The sequence below is a fragment of the Tetrao urogallus genome (genome assembly GCF_951394365.1).
Source record: "Tetrao urogallus genome assembly, chromosome: 25".
NCBI lineage: Eukaryota > Metazoa > Chordata > Aves > Galliformes > Phasianidae > Tetrao > Tetrao urogallus.
The window spans coordinates 3,804,841-3,820,661 of NC_136838.1; the positions used below are offsets into that span (position 1 = coordinate 3,804,841).

Consider the following 15,821-nt stretch of genomic DNA (forward strand, 5'->3'; position numbering starts at 1 on the left):
TCCCCCCGGCTGTGTCTGCACCCCAAATCCTTTCCCCGTTCCCCCTTACCCAGCCCCCCCCCCACCCCCCCCCGCTGGCCCATCCCATGTACCACCCAGCCGCAGGCACAGCGCCCAGCTCGGGCTCAGGCGGTTATTTTGGGGTGTGTATATTGGGGGGGGGCACCCAGGTAACCCGACCGGGGCCATGCGCTGCCCTGCTGACATTTGGGAGCCCTCCCCCACCCCCACCCCACGGCCCACACCCAATGGGGTCAGGGACCACCCAGACCCCCCCGCAGTGCCATAAGGTCAGGAGGCACGGCGCGGCCCACTGCCCTCCCGTGGCAGCACGACATCAGGGCGTGGAGACCCCACATAGGGTCGTGCCCCTTCTTCCCCCCCCCCCCCCCCCCACGGCTCTGTGGCTATTTTGGGGCTGGCATTGCCTGCCAGCTCTGACGACTGTGATGAGCGGTGCCACACGGCCACGGCCCCCCTCCCCTCCCCCCCAAGCAGCTGTTTGGGGTCAAACGTCAGCACATGGCCTTGGCCGGGCCTTGGCACCGCCCTATCCCACTCCAGGACACCCCTGAACCCCCCCACAACCGGAGCCACCCTCTGCAGGGTTCGTGTCCCCATTAAGGACCAGCAGGGCGGTGCTGGGGAGTGATTGGGGGGACGGAGGGAAGGAGGTGCAGTGCGTCCAATGGGGCTGAGCACCAGGGAGGGCACTGATGGGGCTCAGAATCCCCGGGAATCCTCCTGCACCCTTCCTGCATCATCCCTGCATCCCTCCCTCCTGCATCCCTCCCCATATCTCTGCCTGCACCCCTGCCTGCATCCTCCTGCATCCCACTGCTTCCTCCTGCATCTCTGCCTGCATCCCTCCCGCATCCCCGCGTCCTGCATCCTCCTTTATCTCTCCTCCATCCCTGCCACCATCCCGCCTGTTTCCCTCTTTCATCCTCCTGTATCCTTCCCCCCCCCCCCCCCCGCCTTTGTCTCCTCTCCATGTCCCCGCTTCCCCCCTTCCCCCCCCCAAAGCTGGCAGCGTGAGGGCGGAAGCGGCGCCCGAACAGCCTCAGGCGGCGTGACGTCATCCCTCCGCCTCGAACCAATCAGAAATAAGGCTGAGGCATAAAACCCGCCTCTTTCCCTCAAACAACCAATCGGCGCGCGGCGGTGGGCGGGGCGAGGAGGGGGAGGGCGGGGCGTTGAGCGGGCATGGCGCTGCGGAGGGCGCTGAGAGCGGCGGGACGGAGGTGGGGCAGCTTGGGGTGGGGGGCACCTTAAGGGAGGGGGGGGGCGGCGGCTCTTGGGAGGGGATCTTCTGGGGGGGGGTTGGCCCGATGGGTGCAGAGGGCGTGGGGAGGGGGAGCAGCCCTGGGAATGGGTGTTGTATGGGGAGGAGGGGGTGCACTGTGCACCGGGGGGGGGGGGGCACGCTCTTGGGTATGGGATGGGAGAGGGGGGGGTGCCTGGGGAGGGGGTGTGCGCTGAGCCCGGGGTGCGCGGGGGAGCGTTGTTGGTTGAATGGGGTTGGGGGTCGTTGCATCTCCGTGCTCCTTTTTGGGGTTTGTCCCCACGTGGAGCCCCCCCACCCCGCCCCCCGCAAGGTGTGCGCAGCGCCTGTGCTCGGTGGCACCGGGGGACACCATCTTCGCCGTCTCCTCCGGACATGGACGCTGCGGGGTGGCCGTCATCCGTACCAGCGGGCCGGGTAGCGGGGGAGCCATACGCAGCCTCACCGGGAGCTCCGAGCTGCCCCCCCCTCGCGTTATGGCCCTGCGGCGCATCCGAGACCCCCACACCGCAGAGCTGCTGGACCGCGGCCCTCGTGGTCTGGTTCCCAGGTGGGGGCTGGGGGAGAGAAAGGGATATATGGGGGGGGGGGGGGGGGGGGGGCTGTGCCCCCTCTGAGGGTCTCAGTGGGGGGGTGCCATGGAGGGCTCTGTGTTATCGGGGTCTGGGCATGCAGCGGGGTCTTCTTGGGTCCTGGAAGGGGCTGTTGGGTACCCGGAGGGCGGGGGTGTCTGGGTGCCCATCGGGTGGATCGGGGGGGTTGGTGTGGGTTTTGGGTGCCCACGGGGGTGGATCTCGGTGCCCAGTGGGGTTTGGGGGGGGGTCAAGGGGATCGGTGCAAGTTCTGGGTGCCAGGTGGGGTCTGGCCGTCATCCCAGCCTGCTGCAGCCCCTCTTGGCTCCCCTGGCACCGCCTGAGCGCAGACAGCTCCAGTGATGCTCCAGCATCAAACGCTGCCCCGTTGCACCGACCCCGTGCAGCCGTGGGCTCGGGGTCTCTCTCTCTCTCTCCCCCCCATGTCCCTGTGGGATTGAAGGCACTCCCTGTGCTCTGCAGGACCCCAAAGCTTCACCGGGGAGGACTGCATGGAGCTGCACGTGCACGGCGGGCCGGCGGTGGTGAGCGGAGTGCTGCGGGCGCTGGGTGAGCCTTCCCACCCCCATCCCCATGGGTGTCCCGTCCCCCCCTCCAACCCTCTCGGTGCTGATGGCTGCTTTCAGGGCGTCTGTCCGGGCTGCGTCCTGCTGAGCCAGGTGAGTTCACACGCCGTGCGTTTCCACCGGGGGAAGCTGGACCTGACGGCAGCTGAAGGGCTGCGGGACCTCATCCATGCTGAGACCGAAGCGCAGCGGCAGCAGGCACTGAGGCAGATGGAGGGCGAGCTGGGGAGGCTGTACCAGCAATGGGGAGAGACCCTCACCCAGGTGGGAGCTTTGGGGGGTTTTGGGGGCGCTCGGGGACGCGTGAGCTGTCTGTGCTGACCCCCGTGCTACACCCCAGGCCCTCGCTCATATCGAAGCGTACATTGACTTCAGTGAAGATGACAACGTGGAGGAAGAGGTGTTGTCCCAAGGTGCCCAGTGGGGGTCTGATGAAGGGTCAGGGGGATTGGTGTAAGTTCTGGGTGCCAGGTGGGGATCTGGCCATCATCCCAGCCTGCTGCAGCCCCTCTTGGCTCTCCTGGCACCGCGATGCCCGCTGAGCACCGACGGCTCCAACGCTGCTCCAGCGCCCAACGCTGCCCTGTTGTGCTTACGTAGCTGTGGGAGGGGGGATGCCCTGATCCTGCTGTTTCCTCACCCCTCACCGCTGTGTTCTGGCAGTGGATGCAGCCGTGCGGACCCTGGAGCAGGAGATTGCTGCACACCTGCAAGATGGGCGCCGGGGGGAGCTGCTGCGCTCGGGGGGTCCGCGCCGTCATCGCCGGACCCCCCAACGTGGGCAAGAGCAGTCTGCTCAACCTGCTGTGTGAGTGGGGTGCGGGGGGCTCCGAGAGGCCACCCCCCCCATCCGAGGCAGAGGCCACTTCCCCATCCCCGTGCTGTAAGGGTGGGGGTCTCTGGCGTCATCCCCCTGAGCCCCGTGTCCCCCCTGTCCCCAGGCCAGCGCCCGGCTGCCATCGTGTCCCCAGTGGCGGGGACCACGCGGGACGTGGTGGAGGTGTCCCTGAATGTCAGCGGTTTACCCCGTGGTGCTGAGTGACACGGCGGGGCTGCGTGATGCCACCGACCCCATCGAGCAGGAGGGAGTCAGCCGTGCTCGGGAGCGGTGAGCTGGGGGGGGGGAGGGCAGGATGGGGTGCTGGGGGGGGGTTGCTGAGCAGGTGGTGATACAGCAGGTGGTGATACAGCAGGCTGTGTCCCCATGGGATGCATCTCCATGGGCCGTGTCCCTGCAGCCTGCAGCATGCAGACCTGGTGCTGGCCGTGTTGGATGCCACCACGGTGCCTACTGAGCCGGCTGAGCTGGAGCTGCCCTGGGCTCCTTGGTGCCCCCCCACCACTCCTTGCATCCTGGTTCTCAACAAGGCCGACCTGCTGGGGGGGCGCACGGGGGCTCTATGCGATGCCTGCACCCACAGACCCCCGCTGCCCCCACCACCCTGCTGTCCTGCAAGACGGGCGAAGGCACCGACAGCCCTCTTACAGCTGCTGGGGCAGCAGCTGGCACAGCTGTGAGTGCAACGGATCCGGGGTTGGGGGGCACAGGATGGCACCCATGCACAGATGGGTTTTGGTTGGGAGGGGAGGGGGTGGATGCTGCAGGGTGTTGTGTCCTCCCCTTCTACCCTTCCAGGTGCGGAGACCCCTGGCTGGCTCTCCCAGCCTGACGCAGAGCCGGCACAGCACCCAGTTGGGGGGCTGCATGGCCGCCCTGGCGCTGTACAGGCAGCAGCAGGACGTGGGATGGCAGCCGAGCAGCTGCGCCTGGCACGGCGACACCTGGGACGCATCACCGGGCACGTGGTGCTGAGGACATCCTCGATGTCATCTTCAGGGACTTCTGCATTGGCAAGTGATGGGGGTCCGTGGGGGTATTAAACCGTGGTGCCTTGGGCTGGTCTGCGTCCTTGCCCTGTGCCGGGTGCGCTGCTCTCCGTGCCTGGGGGGGGAGAGCATCCTGAGCCCCCAGCCGTGGGAAAACCCTCTGGGAAGGGCCGCGCTTCCTGGCCAGGAGGATACACACAGAGCTGGAGTGTTGGTGATGGAAAATCCTGCACTTTGTCCTTGGGTATCCCCTCCCCATCGCACGGCATGGCGCCCATCGTGGTGGTGTGGGGATCCCAGCCCCAGGGGAGTGGGTGCCCTCTAAGGATGGGGGTCCCTGTGGCCCCCGTTGTTCTCCCACCCCCCAGATGGGGCTCCCAACCAGTGCCACCGTGCATCAGGGCAGCCCCACCACGTGGCTTTGCGTGTCTCATGAGTGATGGGGGGGGATCCAAAGGGACCCAGGGATGCTGGTGGGGGAGAGGGACACCGCAGTGGCCTGAGGAGCGCTCAGTGTCACCGTGTGCTGATGGTGGCATGCAGGTGTTGTGGGACTGGGGCTGCAGCGTGCCGGTGTCAGGAAAAGCTGTTTAAACAGGAAAGGGAGGAACACGTGGCCATAAATCACTGCATGGCCATAAATCACTGCACGGCCATAAATCACTGCACGGCCATAAATCACTGTGCCTCGGCCCCTGCGTGCCAAAGGTGGGGGGTGGTGAGGGCAGCAGGGGCTGCAGGGCTTGTTTTTGGGGGGGGGGGGAGGCTCTGCTTTGGCTGGGAGCTTTGAGCTCACTTCCCAACTGCACAGGGTGGAAAGCTCCAGGTTTGGCAGCAGGATGGGGGGGGAAATGGCAGCTTGCCCCAGGGGGAACCTTGACCTAGATTCCCACCCCCCACCCACACCCCCACCCCCCATTGGTACTGGGGAGTCCTTACATCCTTGGCTGCTGCTCGGCTACTTCTGGGAACAGCCCCCCCCTCTTCCGGGTCTGTTTCGCTGCAGCCTCGCTGCCTCTGCAGCAGGACGGGATGTTCCTGTCCCCCCCCACTCCTCCCACGTGGCTCTTTTTTCCCCCCCCGTCCCAGCCCCCCCCCCCTCCCCTACCTCCCCCCCCACAGTCCAGCAGTAAAGCACGCATGCGATGAGTTGTGTCAGTGCTCAGCACGGGCTGTATTCACAGCAAGCTCCATGTACAAACGTGGGTACCGAGCCGGGGGGGGGGGGGGGGGGGGGGGGGTGGAGGAATGGTAGGCATGGGTTGGGGGTTTGGGGAAGGGTGGGGGGGGTCGGGTGGGACTCGTTCCTCGCTCACTCCTGGTTGGGGTTTTCCATCCGTGCTGTGGGAAGCGCCGCTCCGGGCTCGTCCTGCTGTCCTCCAGCCCCTCACCACGGCTCTCCTCATGCCTACCACGCTGCGGGGAGGGCACAGTCAGCTCCATCTGCTCCCCATCCCAGGGGGTTTCCAGTGCCCACTCCCTCACCTGGGGTTCCTCATCATGGCCGTGTACTGCTCCAGCACGCTCTGCACCACCTTCTGGATCTCCTCCGTATTGATTTTATCTGGCAGGATGAAAGCGGCGGGGTTCAAGCGGGGGGCACTCAGTTGGGGCAGCGCCTGCTGGGGGATGGACTCACCCTGATTCTGCAGCGCATCCACATAGGTGCTGGGGAAGGGACCTGGCCGCACGCTGCCCACAGCACTGCCTGGCACCCGTGGGGCGGTGTAGTAGGTGCCCACCTACAGAGGGGAGAGAGGTGCACGTCTCTGCTGCTTCCCCTGGCCATTGCCTGCGGTGCGGGCTCAGCACCGAGCACTGCTGGCACCAACAGGGCATGGGGACAGGGGTGGCACGGGGACGGGGGTGGCACAGGGACGGGGGTGGCACAGCGTAGAGCGTGCGCCCTGTGTGCTACAGGCTGTGAGCAAGAGCACATCTCCAGAGACATGGGCTTAAAAAAGGTGCGTGCAAGGAAGTGCCCGTGCCAAAGTACGCCTGCCAAAGCGCCTTTGCAAAACCATGCCTTAAATTCCCCATGCCCGGCTGCTCCCCACCTTGGAGCTCATGCAGATGTTGAGCTGCTCGCTGAAGTAGTTGGCTTGCGCGGCGGCTTTGCTCTTCTCTCCCAGCTCCTTGCTGAGCCGCTCCTTCTCTGCCAGCAGCTTCCTCTGCTCCTCCTGGCTGCCCTGCAGCTGCTGCTTCGCCTCCTGCAGCCTCCTGCCCAGCTCCTGCCTCTCGTGGGAGCAGTTGAGGTGGCACTGCTGCAGCGTCAAGTCGCAGACGCTCTTCCCCACGTAGTCGCTCTCGTGCTTCTGCTGCCTGGAGAAGAGCTCCTCGATGCGATGCATCAGCAGCCGCAGCTGATCCTCCACCTGGCTGCAGCCGAAGTTCTTGTTGCTCATGCTCATGGTGCGCAGGTTGTACAGCACGTTGGAGCGCAGCGTGTCGCATTCGCCCCTCAGGTGCTCCAGCTGCGCCTTGGTGGTGCCGCAGAGCGCGCCCGTGGCTTTCAGCTCTTGCTGGCAGCGTTCCTGCTCCTGCCTGGCCTTACCCAGAGCTGTTTCGGCCGTGGTGCAGCTCTGCCCCAGCTCCTTCCTCTGCTGCGTCGCCGTCTCCAGCTGCCGCTGCAGCTGCACCTTGTCGGCTGCGTGGGGTGGAGGGTTGGGGTTGTGCCGTGGGACCCCCACCCATCGCCCCGATCCTCCCCTCGTGGCACTGCCCAGCCCGGGGGGAGGCCGTGTCTGAGCTCCCTGAGGGTTACTGGGGACCCCCGTGCACGGACTTTGAGGCAGTGGGGGATCTGTGGGTCCTCAGGTGTTGGGAAGGGGATGCCAAGGTTGGGGTTCCCCCTTACCGGTGCAGCTGGTGTTGATGATGTTGATGGCCATGTAGCACTTCTCCAAGTAAGAGTTTTGGTAGAAGATGGTCCTGCTCATCTCCTCCAGCTGAGGGAAAAGCAGGGGGGTGTTGAGGGGATGGGGTCGGCTTGGCCCCCACCGCCATCACCTCACGGCAGCGCCAGGAGCTCCTCCAGCACAGCCAAAGAGGTGGGGACCCCCGGGGATGGCTGTGTCCAGGGATTGGAGAGCCCCGCACCCCTCACCCATCTCTGGGGTCCTCAGGCAGAGGGTCCTCACCCATCCCTCCGGGTTTCTGAGCAGGGGGTCCACAAGCCCACACCCCTCACCCACCCCTATGGGCTCCAGGCCAGCGCTTCCCCCCAGCTCTCACCCTGGGGGTGCTGTTGGGGGCCTGGCTGCTGTTGCACTTCTCCAGGCTGCCCCTGCACCTTCTGCAGCTGCCCCTGCAGCCCTTGGTTGGCCTTCAGCGTGGCGTTCAGGGTGCGTGTCAGGTTGGCGTTCCGGCCGCTCAGGGTGATGATTTTATGGTAGTGCTCCTGCAGCTGCCCATCCAGCAGCTGGACGTGCTTATCGGTGCCGGCGTGCGCGTTGCCGTACACCATGAAGAAGCACCAACCCCAGGATGATGAGGAACTGGATGAGGGAGGTGAAGAGGAAGACGTAGCGCATGTAGAAGGCGCAGTCCCTTTTGGGCATCACCTGTTTGCTCTCCAGCCCGAACTTGGCCATGCCGTAGCCGCTCTTCTCCATGCTGCCCGCGCTCTGCTCGCCGCACCCCAGGGCTGTCCCTTTCTACGGGGTCGGGGTGGAGCCGGCTCCCCAGCCGTGTTTATATTGCTCTATTTAATATTTCCTTTCGCTGGGCTCCTTCCTGCCTCTCCGGATGCCTCCGGTTATCACGGTGCAGCTTCTGTTTGCTGCAGGGCCATTGTTCCCCGTTGCTATAGGATGGGGGCACAGCTCAGCCGTTCCCCCCCCTCCCCAACCCTCCCCGCTGCTGATGGGGATCACATCTCCCCTGGGACCCCACTGCCAGCACTGCCCGGCACGCAAGGGAATGGCTGTCGTGCAGCCCTGGGGGGCAGTGGGCAACGGGGGTGCATTGGGAGGGTGATGAAGACAGACCCCTCCCTCCCACACCACCCAGGGCTCACGTCATCATTGCGACCTGGAGATCTTGGGGGGGGGCACCCATGGGTGCTGCAGTGTTCCCATGCCTTATGCCCTGCTGGGGATACCACTGGAGGGGGGGGGAGCACAACAGGCCCCTCTGAGCAGGGGGCAGCAGGGGGGGCTGAGCTGGGCTGAGTGCCCTGAGATCCCCACTGAGGGGACTCAACCCCCATCATGTCCTGCTGCTGCGCCTGCAGCGCTGCCTCGTGCTCATCGCCATCCCAAATCTCACCAAGTCACTCTCTTATTTCTGATGAACCTTTGATAAATCGCAGCTGGACATCGCTGTACACATTTCCTTTTCTGTCTTCTGAGTGACACCACAGAGCTGTGAGCCCTGAAGGGACACAGTGCCCACTCAGGGGACACTCAGGACCCATTCCCCGTATTTCTGCTGCCCTTCCCCAGCAGCACTGCAGCATTCCCAGCCCGGGGGGGAGGTCAGGGGCTGCGAGGTGCCAGCGCTGACCCCGCTGCTTCCTGCCCTCACGCTCCCTGGAGCCCGCCGGTGTCTGCGGCGCTGGGGACGGTGTCGGTCCCCCATCCATTCTCAGCTACCACATTTCCTTCCTGAGCTGCAAATAACAGTGAGTCACCCCCCGCTCCCCCCCGGCCCCACTCTGGGGGCACCGTCTGGGTTCTGCTGGACCCCGACCTCACTTCTGGTCCCAGAGCCTCCCGTGTCACCGATGGCACCGTTCACCCAATGGGACGCACCTCACGGTCAGCCGATCCTCAGCAGCGCTCTGCATCCATCGAGGTGCTCAGGCATCCCCACGGGACCCCTCCCCCCCCCCCCCCCCGCCGGCTCAGCCCCCTCCCACACACACTCTCTGCCTCTTTGTCCCATTTTCCAGACGGCGTCCCGGCTATAATTAATCCTTCCTGTGCCAAGGGCTGGGGCTGCCTTGAGGTTGGACCATAGGAACTGGTCCTGCCCCATCCCGACGCACGGCTGGGTGGGGGGCACCACCAGCTTTGGGGCTGTGAACCCCTTCCTGCAGCCCCTCCGTGCCCTCCGTGCCTTGGGGGCGGTGGGGGTGATCCCCCCCTGTGGGGCAGGGGGGCCGGATGCCTGTTCTCACCCTGCCCTCTGCACAGGATACCGCTGTGGCAGCAGCAGGAAAATCGGCAGCAACTTTCCTGGAAACTGTCTTTCGTGTGGATCAAAGGAACAGGGAAGAGCTGGGAATCAGCGGCAGCCGCTCATCCCTCCCATCCCTCCCCCACCCCCACAAGTGGCTCAGCCCCACAACCAGCAGAGCCCAGTGTTGGTAACCTGCACAGTGCCCCCTAAGCACTGAGCTGGCCAAATTACATTGAGCAGAAAGGGGTCGAACTTCATGGAGCTCTATTCCTGTTTAATCAGTAGATGAACAGAATTAATGATTAATGAACGGCTCTGGCTGGCCTCAGGGCAAGGACTGGTCACCACCATTTGGCCCCAGCAAGCAAACAGCACCCACAGCTGCTCAGTGTGTCATGGGGGGGGGGGGGGGGGGGAACGACACGAGGGGACGTGGGGAGGATCATTGGTGCTGTGCCCACTCTGCTCTGCTCTGCTGAGTTCAGAGGGGATGAGCTGCTGCTGGTTTTAGTGCTGGTGGGATTGGGAGAAATGGGCAGCCCTGGTTCCTGCTGCTGTAGGGCTGGTGCCATCCCGTGCGTGGTGTCCATGCTGGCAAAGAGGGGCTGGACAGGAGGGTGCCATGGGGCTTCAGCTCTTCCTGCAAGAAGGAGCGGACAGCACAGAGTGAGACCCCGCAGGGACACAGCGACAAAGGGGTGTGATGGGAATCATGCAGCCACGCTGTGCCAGACGAGCCCCCACCATAGGGTGCCCGCTCCCAAAAGGAACAGGGCCGAAAGGCAGAGCAGCACCCACTGGATGTACCGGGAAGGGGAGCACCTGCGCCGTGCCGTGCGGGGCCCCAAGCGCCGCCGCAGCGCATCCAGCTCAGCTGCACGGTCCTTCCTGCAGGCAGAGCACAGCGGGGTCAGGGACATGGATAGGGACGGGATGGGGATGGAGGCAACCCTGGGGCCGGGATCCTCACAGCGTGGCCTCGAGCTCCCGCTGCCGCTCCTCGCATCGCTCCCCGCGTGCCCTCAGCGCTCTCCGCTGCTCCGCCATCTCCTCCAGTCTCTGCTGCAGCCCCAGCGCCAACTCTGCGCCCTGAGCCAGCTCCTCTGCGGGGCGAAGGGACGCCCTGAGCTGGGTGCACGGCTGGGTGACACCCGTGTGGGTTTGGGGTTTGAGGCTGGGTGGACAGACGCACCTCGCTGCGCTGCGTTCCTGCGGGACAGCTCAGCCCTGTCACGCCGCAGCCCCTGCACCTCATCCTGCAGCGCCGTGATGTTGGCTTCCAGCCTGGCCTGGGGATACCGTGGCATTGAGATGGGGCACAGCCTGCCCCTGGCTCGCTATCATCCTCCCCGGTGTCCGCAAAGCCGTCCCTGTGTTCTTGGCTTTGTGTCCCGTTATCACACTGGGAAGGTTTCTCCAAGGGTTTAGGGCATGGATTTGGGGGGAAAAAAAAATCACACAGTGAAGGGCCGGCTGGTGCCTGGTCTTGGTGGGGACGCACATGGAGACACAGAGGGTTTGCAACTCACTGAGGCACTGCAGAGCCCCCTGCCCAGCCATGCGCTCCTCGAGGGGCCAGGTGCTCCTGCTGGACACCAGCAGATCCCACTGGGACCCCGCGGTCGGCGCCAGCCCCGAACGCCAGAGCGTTTCCAGCCCCTCTGGGCCATTGTCCGGCCGGATGGGGGGGAGAGGTGGGCCCCTCTTCCTCTGGCCGCAGCGCAGGGCCGAGCCCTTTCCCAGCTGCTAAAAATACCCCCAAGGAGAGGAGCTCCACACCAGCCTGCAGCCTCCACTGCTGCTTTGGGATGCAGTAATTATACGTGTGTGCAGCGGCTCAGTTTGGGCGCTGCTAAGAATAGCCATCCCAAGCTGGGCACAGGGAACCGGACAGCAGCTTTCCATACCCCAGTGGGAGCTGAGGCTCCCCGGCAACCAAACCACCCTGGAGACTGAGCATCCTCACGGACCCTTTCTCAGCCCAGCATCGCTCTCCTCAACCCCACAGCAGGGAAATGATGCCCAGGGACCCCACACACCTACCGCCTGCACCCGGCAGGACCGCAGGCTGGAGCTGAGCTTCTCTCCATCCTTGCGCACTCGGCTGAGCTCCCGGCGCAGCGCATCCTCCTCCCTCCGTCTCTCATCAGCCACGTGCTGCAGTCGGTCGAGCTCCATCTCCAGCTGTGCCACTCGCAGTTCCAGCGCACGGCTCTCGTTGGCCGCCCGCTCCTGGCAGCCCCGCAGCTTCCCCAGTGCCTCTGAGCGCCACAGCAGCACCGCCACCGCCGCCGTCACCGCCGCCACCAGCAGCACCAGCAGCGTGCACAGCCCCATTGCCTTCAGCGTGGCTCTGGGCACTGCAGGGTCCATGCTGGGGACGTGGGACAGTGCCACACAATGTGCCCAGCTGCTCCAGCTGGTGGTTTCTCTCCGGTCACAGCCCATGGTGGCGTGGTTTGTGTTGTGCGTGGGAGGATGCTCAGCCCCTGGACAAAGCCAGGCTGCGGGGCTGTGCTGTCCACCACCCCAAAGGACACTGGAGCAGCAGAATGCTTTGGATTTGCATGAAGTTTTACTGGAAATCGGCTTAGACCCACCAAACCGTGTGGCACCGCTGTCCCCCCAAATGTGCCTTGTCCCATCTCACCCCTGGGGCCAGCAGTTGGCAAACCATCTCCCCCTGGTTTCCCCGTGGCCCCACACCGACAGGGGCCACCCGGGTCCGTGTTGCTGTGCTCAGTGCAGCCACTTTGCAGTGAGCAGCTTCACGAGGAGGCTCAGGGCCATGGCTGCACCGGAGGGCATCGCTGTGCTCCCACTGGAACTGCTGCTCCATAAGTCCCGGATCTGTGCTGACAGCCCGTGGATCTGCTCCTGGATCTGCTCCTGCAAGCTGCTCCTTGGAGGACAACAGGGGTCAGTGACAGAGCGCAGGGATGGGGTCGCAGTGGGGGAGCACAGATCTCACCTGTGCTTCTGCACCTCCTCCAACTGCGCCTTCTGCTGTGCCCCCTCCTCCTGGAGCGCCCTGCTGTCCTCTGCAGGAGGTGATGGGGTCAGGGTGACCCATAGATGGGGTCAGGGATGGGGAGCGTGGTGCCGGGAAGGGGAGGGGGAAGGCCCACTATGCCCAAGTGTCACAGACGGTGCCCCAGTGCTCACCTTGCAGTTGCTTGATCACAGCCTCCTGCTTCTCCTTATGCTGCTGCAGCTGGGAGATCTGCTGCCCCAACTCCACGACGAAATTCTGCATGTTATCCTGAGCACAGGGACAGGACACAGCTCAGCAAACCCCACACCCAGGGGTCCTTGTCCCGCACCCCACACTCACCAATTGACTCCTACAGTCATCCCACTTCTTGAGCATCTCAGCGAGGGACGGGTTGGTGATATCCACCATGGTGGTGAGGGTCTGGTTGGTGGCAAGCAGTGCTTGCTCCAATGCAGCCACCTGCACCCGCAGCTGCTGCTGCACCCCCAGCAGCCATGTCAGCCCCTCCAAACCGGCCACCCTCCCTGTCCCCATCCCCAGCCCTGTTTCTTGCTCTGGTTTGGTGGCCACCAGCCACAGATAGGAGGGCAGGGCTGCAGTCAGCAGCACCACAGCCAGCAGCGCGACCACCAGCCCATAGACCTTCCAGTCTCGCCTGGATTTAGGGTGGCACTCTTCACTGTAGCCCAACATACTGCCCTGCTCAGCCATTGCTCCCTGCACCGGGCTGGGAAGGTTTCTCACCCAGAGAAGCTGCGAGCTGAACCCAAATTCTGTTAGTTTTGTTTCTCAGATAATGGTATTTTCCCAGAAAACCACGCGATTGGTTCAAGGGCAGCAGCAGGGGGGGCTGTGGGGGACGAGGGGGAGATCAGCGTCCTTCCCAGGGACAGCAGGACTGGATGGCATTGGCTCATCCCATAGCGCTGACCTGTTCCCTGTCTGGGGAGCCCGCGGAGGGGAAGTGGGGCTGTTCCACCTCCACGTCCTTGGGGTGGGAGGCAGAGCTGGGGGCTGCAGGGAGTCCCTGAGAGAGGGAGTGGGGCAGAGCGTTCCCCAGGGGAAGGGGACAGAGGGATGTGGAGAAATCTGATGTGCAGCATTTGGGGTTTGAAAAAGCCATGTGAGTTCCTTGAGGTATGGGGCGTGCTGGAATAGGGCGATGGGTAGATGGGCTGTAGGGTAGCTGAATAATCAGGGCATGGGGTAATTAAGATGTGGGGCAATGGGGGTGTTGGCTGCTCAGGGTTGGATGGTGGATGTGGGTATGGGACAAAGGATGCTGGATATGGGATCTGCCCCATGGGATGTAGATGTGCCACGTTGGGTGGTTGGATCTGGGCTATAGGATGGGAGACGTTAGATATGGGGTGAGGATGGGCACTATGGGATGTTGGATATGGGAGTAATGCCGTAATGCAATGGAAGGCAGAGCAATGACAGCAAAGCAGCGAGGTCCCAGACCCCACCAAGTGAGGGCTTGCTCAGATGCAACAACCCTGAGCACAGAAATAAAGGAAAAAAGGCTGCTTACCTTCAGAAGGCCTCAGGCATGCAGGAAGAACTCCTCACCTTCACTGCCAGCCCATAAATGAGGGCTGGGAAGGGGTGGATCCTGGTTCCACCCTTTCTGATCCACTCAGGTGCACTGGATTGCATTGCATTGCATGCACCTGCGCTCCCCTGGGCTGGCCCTGCCTTCCGACCAGGTGCTCCATCACTGCTTCAAGCTGTGCTATGGCATTTATGCTACCACGGGTTATTGGGTATGAAATGAGGGACAGAGAGTGTGAGATGTGCCGTGTGGGATGCAGATAAACCACGGGGGGGTGTGAGGATAGGGGCTATGGGATGCGCAGTGCGGATTGTGAGGCGGCGGCTGTGAGATCCTGGATATGGGAGAAGGGATGTGGGATTTTGGGACGTGGGTTAATGGCCGTGGCGGTGATGGGCCAACAGTTGGACTCCACGTGGGGTGGTGGGGGACGTGAGTCACCTCTCAGTGCCCTTCTATTGGCAGCCAGCAGCCCTATGGATGCTCTGCCTCCGACCCCCCCCTTCCCGCAACCCTCAGTTCATGTTTTTAATGCCTCTGGTTCATCTGAGAAAAACACCAAAACAACCGAAAAAAGAAAAAGAAAAAAAAGAGAGAGAAAAAAAAGCAAAACCGTGGCACTGAGATGAAAAACACACAACTATGTACCAAACTTTGAGCTCTGAGTCAGATTTCTGCCATCTGGAGGAGCGAAGGGCTCTGGCAGAGCGCTGAGCTGTCGGCACAAGGGCCCTCAATGCGATGCCGCTGTTATTTATGGGATCCTGAAGGTGAGCGGAGGCCAAAGGTTTCAAAAATAGCCCAAGAATGGGGATGGATGTGTTTTCCAGCAGCGGCCCATAGGGAGCAGTGGGAGATGGGGGCGTAACGCCTCACACCGGTCTGAAAAGTGACTGCAGGCAGAATGCGGCCCCAGAGGGCAGTTCTGGGGGTGGGGATGCGTTTCGGGTCGGGATCAATCCAAGGTTTTCTCGCCTTGCATTCACGGCCACGTTTTGGATCGCGATCCCCCCTTTGCTTTTCACCCAAACCCGGGATCGATGTGCCGGGGGGCACGGGGGGCTGTGGCCGTGCCCCGACTTTATGGATGGGCCACGAGGGCTGCCCTCCCCGCTGCTCACCGCGTGTTTTCCTCCTGCTCCGGCAACGCCGCGTCTCTTGGCCAGACGGACAGGAATTCTGCAGCAGGAGCTGCCACGGGTGGGGACGGAGCTGGCACCTCCCGTGTCCCATATTGACACCCCCCCCCCCCCCCAGGATGCTGAGCTGCGAGGCAGGAGAGCCCTCTGTGCCCCCCCACAAGGGTCATCACCCCCATAAGGACCAAGTGTGGCGCAGGGAGAGGAGCTGCTGCGATCATTTGGGGCTGCAAAGAGTGCAGCGTGGGGGGAGGAGGGGACGCAAGGAGCTGCGCCCCCCCCGGGAGCAGCGAGGGGCCGAGCGCAGCGTGCAGCGTCTGCTGTTCCCTGCTGCTTTCATCCCTTGCCTCTGTGTTCCCTCGCAGCCTGGAACGTGGCTTTCTCTCCTATTTCGGGCTGGAGTTTTGGCCGCCGCCTTTTGTTATTTCAGTTTAGGCGCTCTCATTATATTTTCCATTATTTAAAAGAAAGGGGGGAAGGGGAGGGAAAGAAAGAAAGAAAGAAAGGAAGAAAAACCACCAAACCCAGAAGCGAGAGAGCTGCTTCCCAAGTCGCATTCCAGCCCACGGCTCTGCTCAGCACAACCTCTGCTCACTGCCAGCACCGGGACGTGCTTGGGGGCACCCATGGGTGCTGCACCCGGCGGGGTGGGGGGCTGAGCAGCACCGGCGTCCCCCAGACAAGAGCGGCTCTGTGCCACATCACCTCCATCCCCATCCTCCCAACAATAGGGCACT

At 63.6% G+C, this 15,821-nt stretch overlaps 2 protein-coding genes across 2 annotated transcripts; one reads left to right on the top strand and one right to left on the bottom strand.

The window, feature by feature from the left end:
• Nucleotides 1-1,206: 1,206 nt before the first annotated feature.
• On the top strand, nucleotides 1,207-4,303 carry GTPBP3 (GTP binding protein 3, mitochondrial; the record flags this gene model as incomplete). The annotated part of the gene is given in 20 exon segments (XM_079546634.1): nucleotides 1,207-1,244; nucleotides 1,599-1,815; nucleotides 1,817-1,835; nucleotides 2,341-2,427; nucleotides 2,505-2,557; nucleotides 2,559-2,708; nucleotides 2,785-2,857; nucleotides 3,108-3,187; nucleotides 3,189-3,252; nucleotides 3,386-3,465; nucleotides 3,467-3,552; nucleotides 3,683-3,744; nucleotides 3,747-3,780; nucleotides 3,782-3,879; nucleotides 3,882-3,922; nucleotides 3,924-3,958; nucleotides 4,081-4,091; nucleotides 4,094-4,183; nucleotides 4,186-4,245; nucleotides 4,248-4,303. Coding segments are annotated over 20 exon segments (1,434 nt in total).
• A 1,449-nt stretch (nucleotides 4,304-5,752) lies between these two features.
• On the bottom strand, nucleotides 5,753-7,885 carry PLVAP (plasmalemma vesicle associated protein; the record flags this gene model as incomplete). The annotated part of the gene is given in 7 exon segments (XM_079546789.1): nucleotides 5,753-5,835; nucleotides 5,911-6,013; nucleotides 6,329-6,918; nucleotides 7,129-7,219; nucleotides 7,506-7,556; nucleotides 7,558-7,740; nucleotides 7,742-7,885. Coding segments are annotated over 7 exon segments (1,245 nt in total).
• Between the last annotated feature and the right edge of the window lie 7,936 nt (nucleotides 7,886-15,821).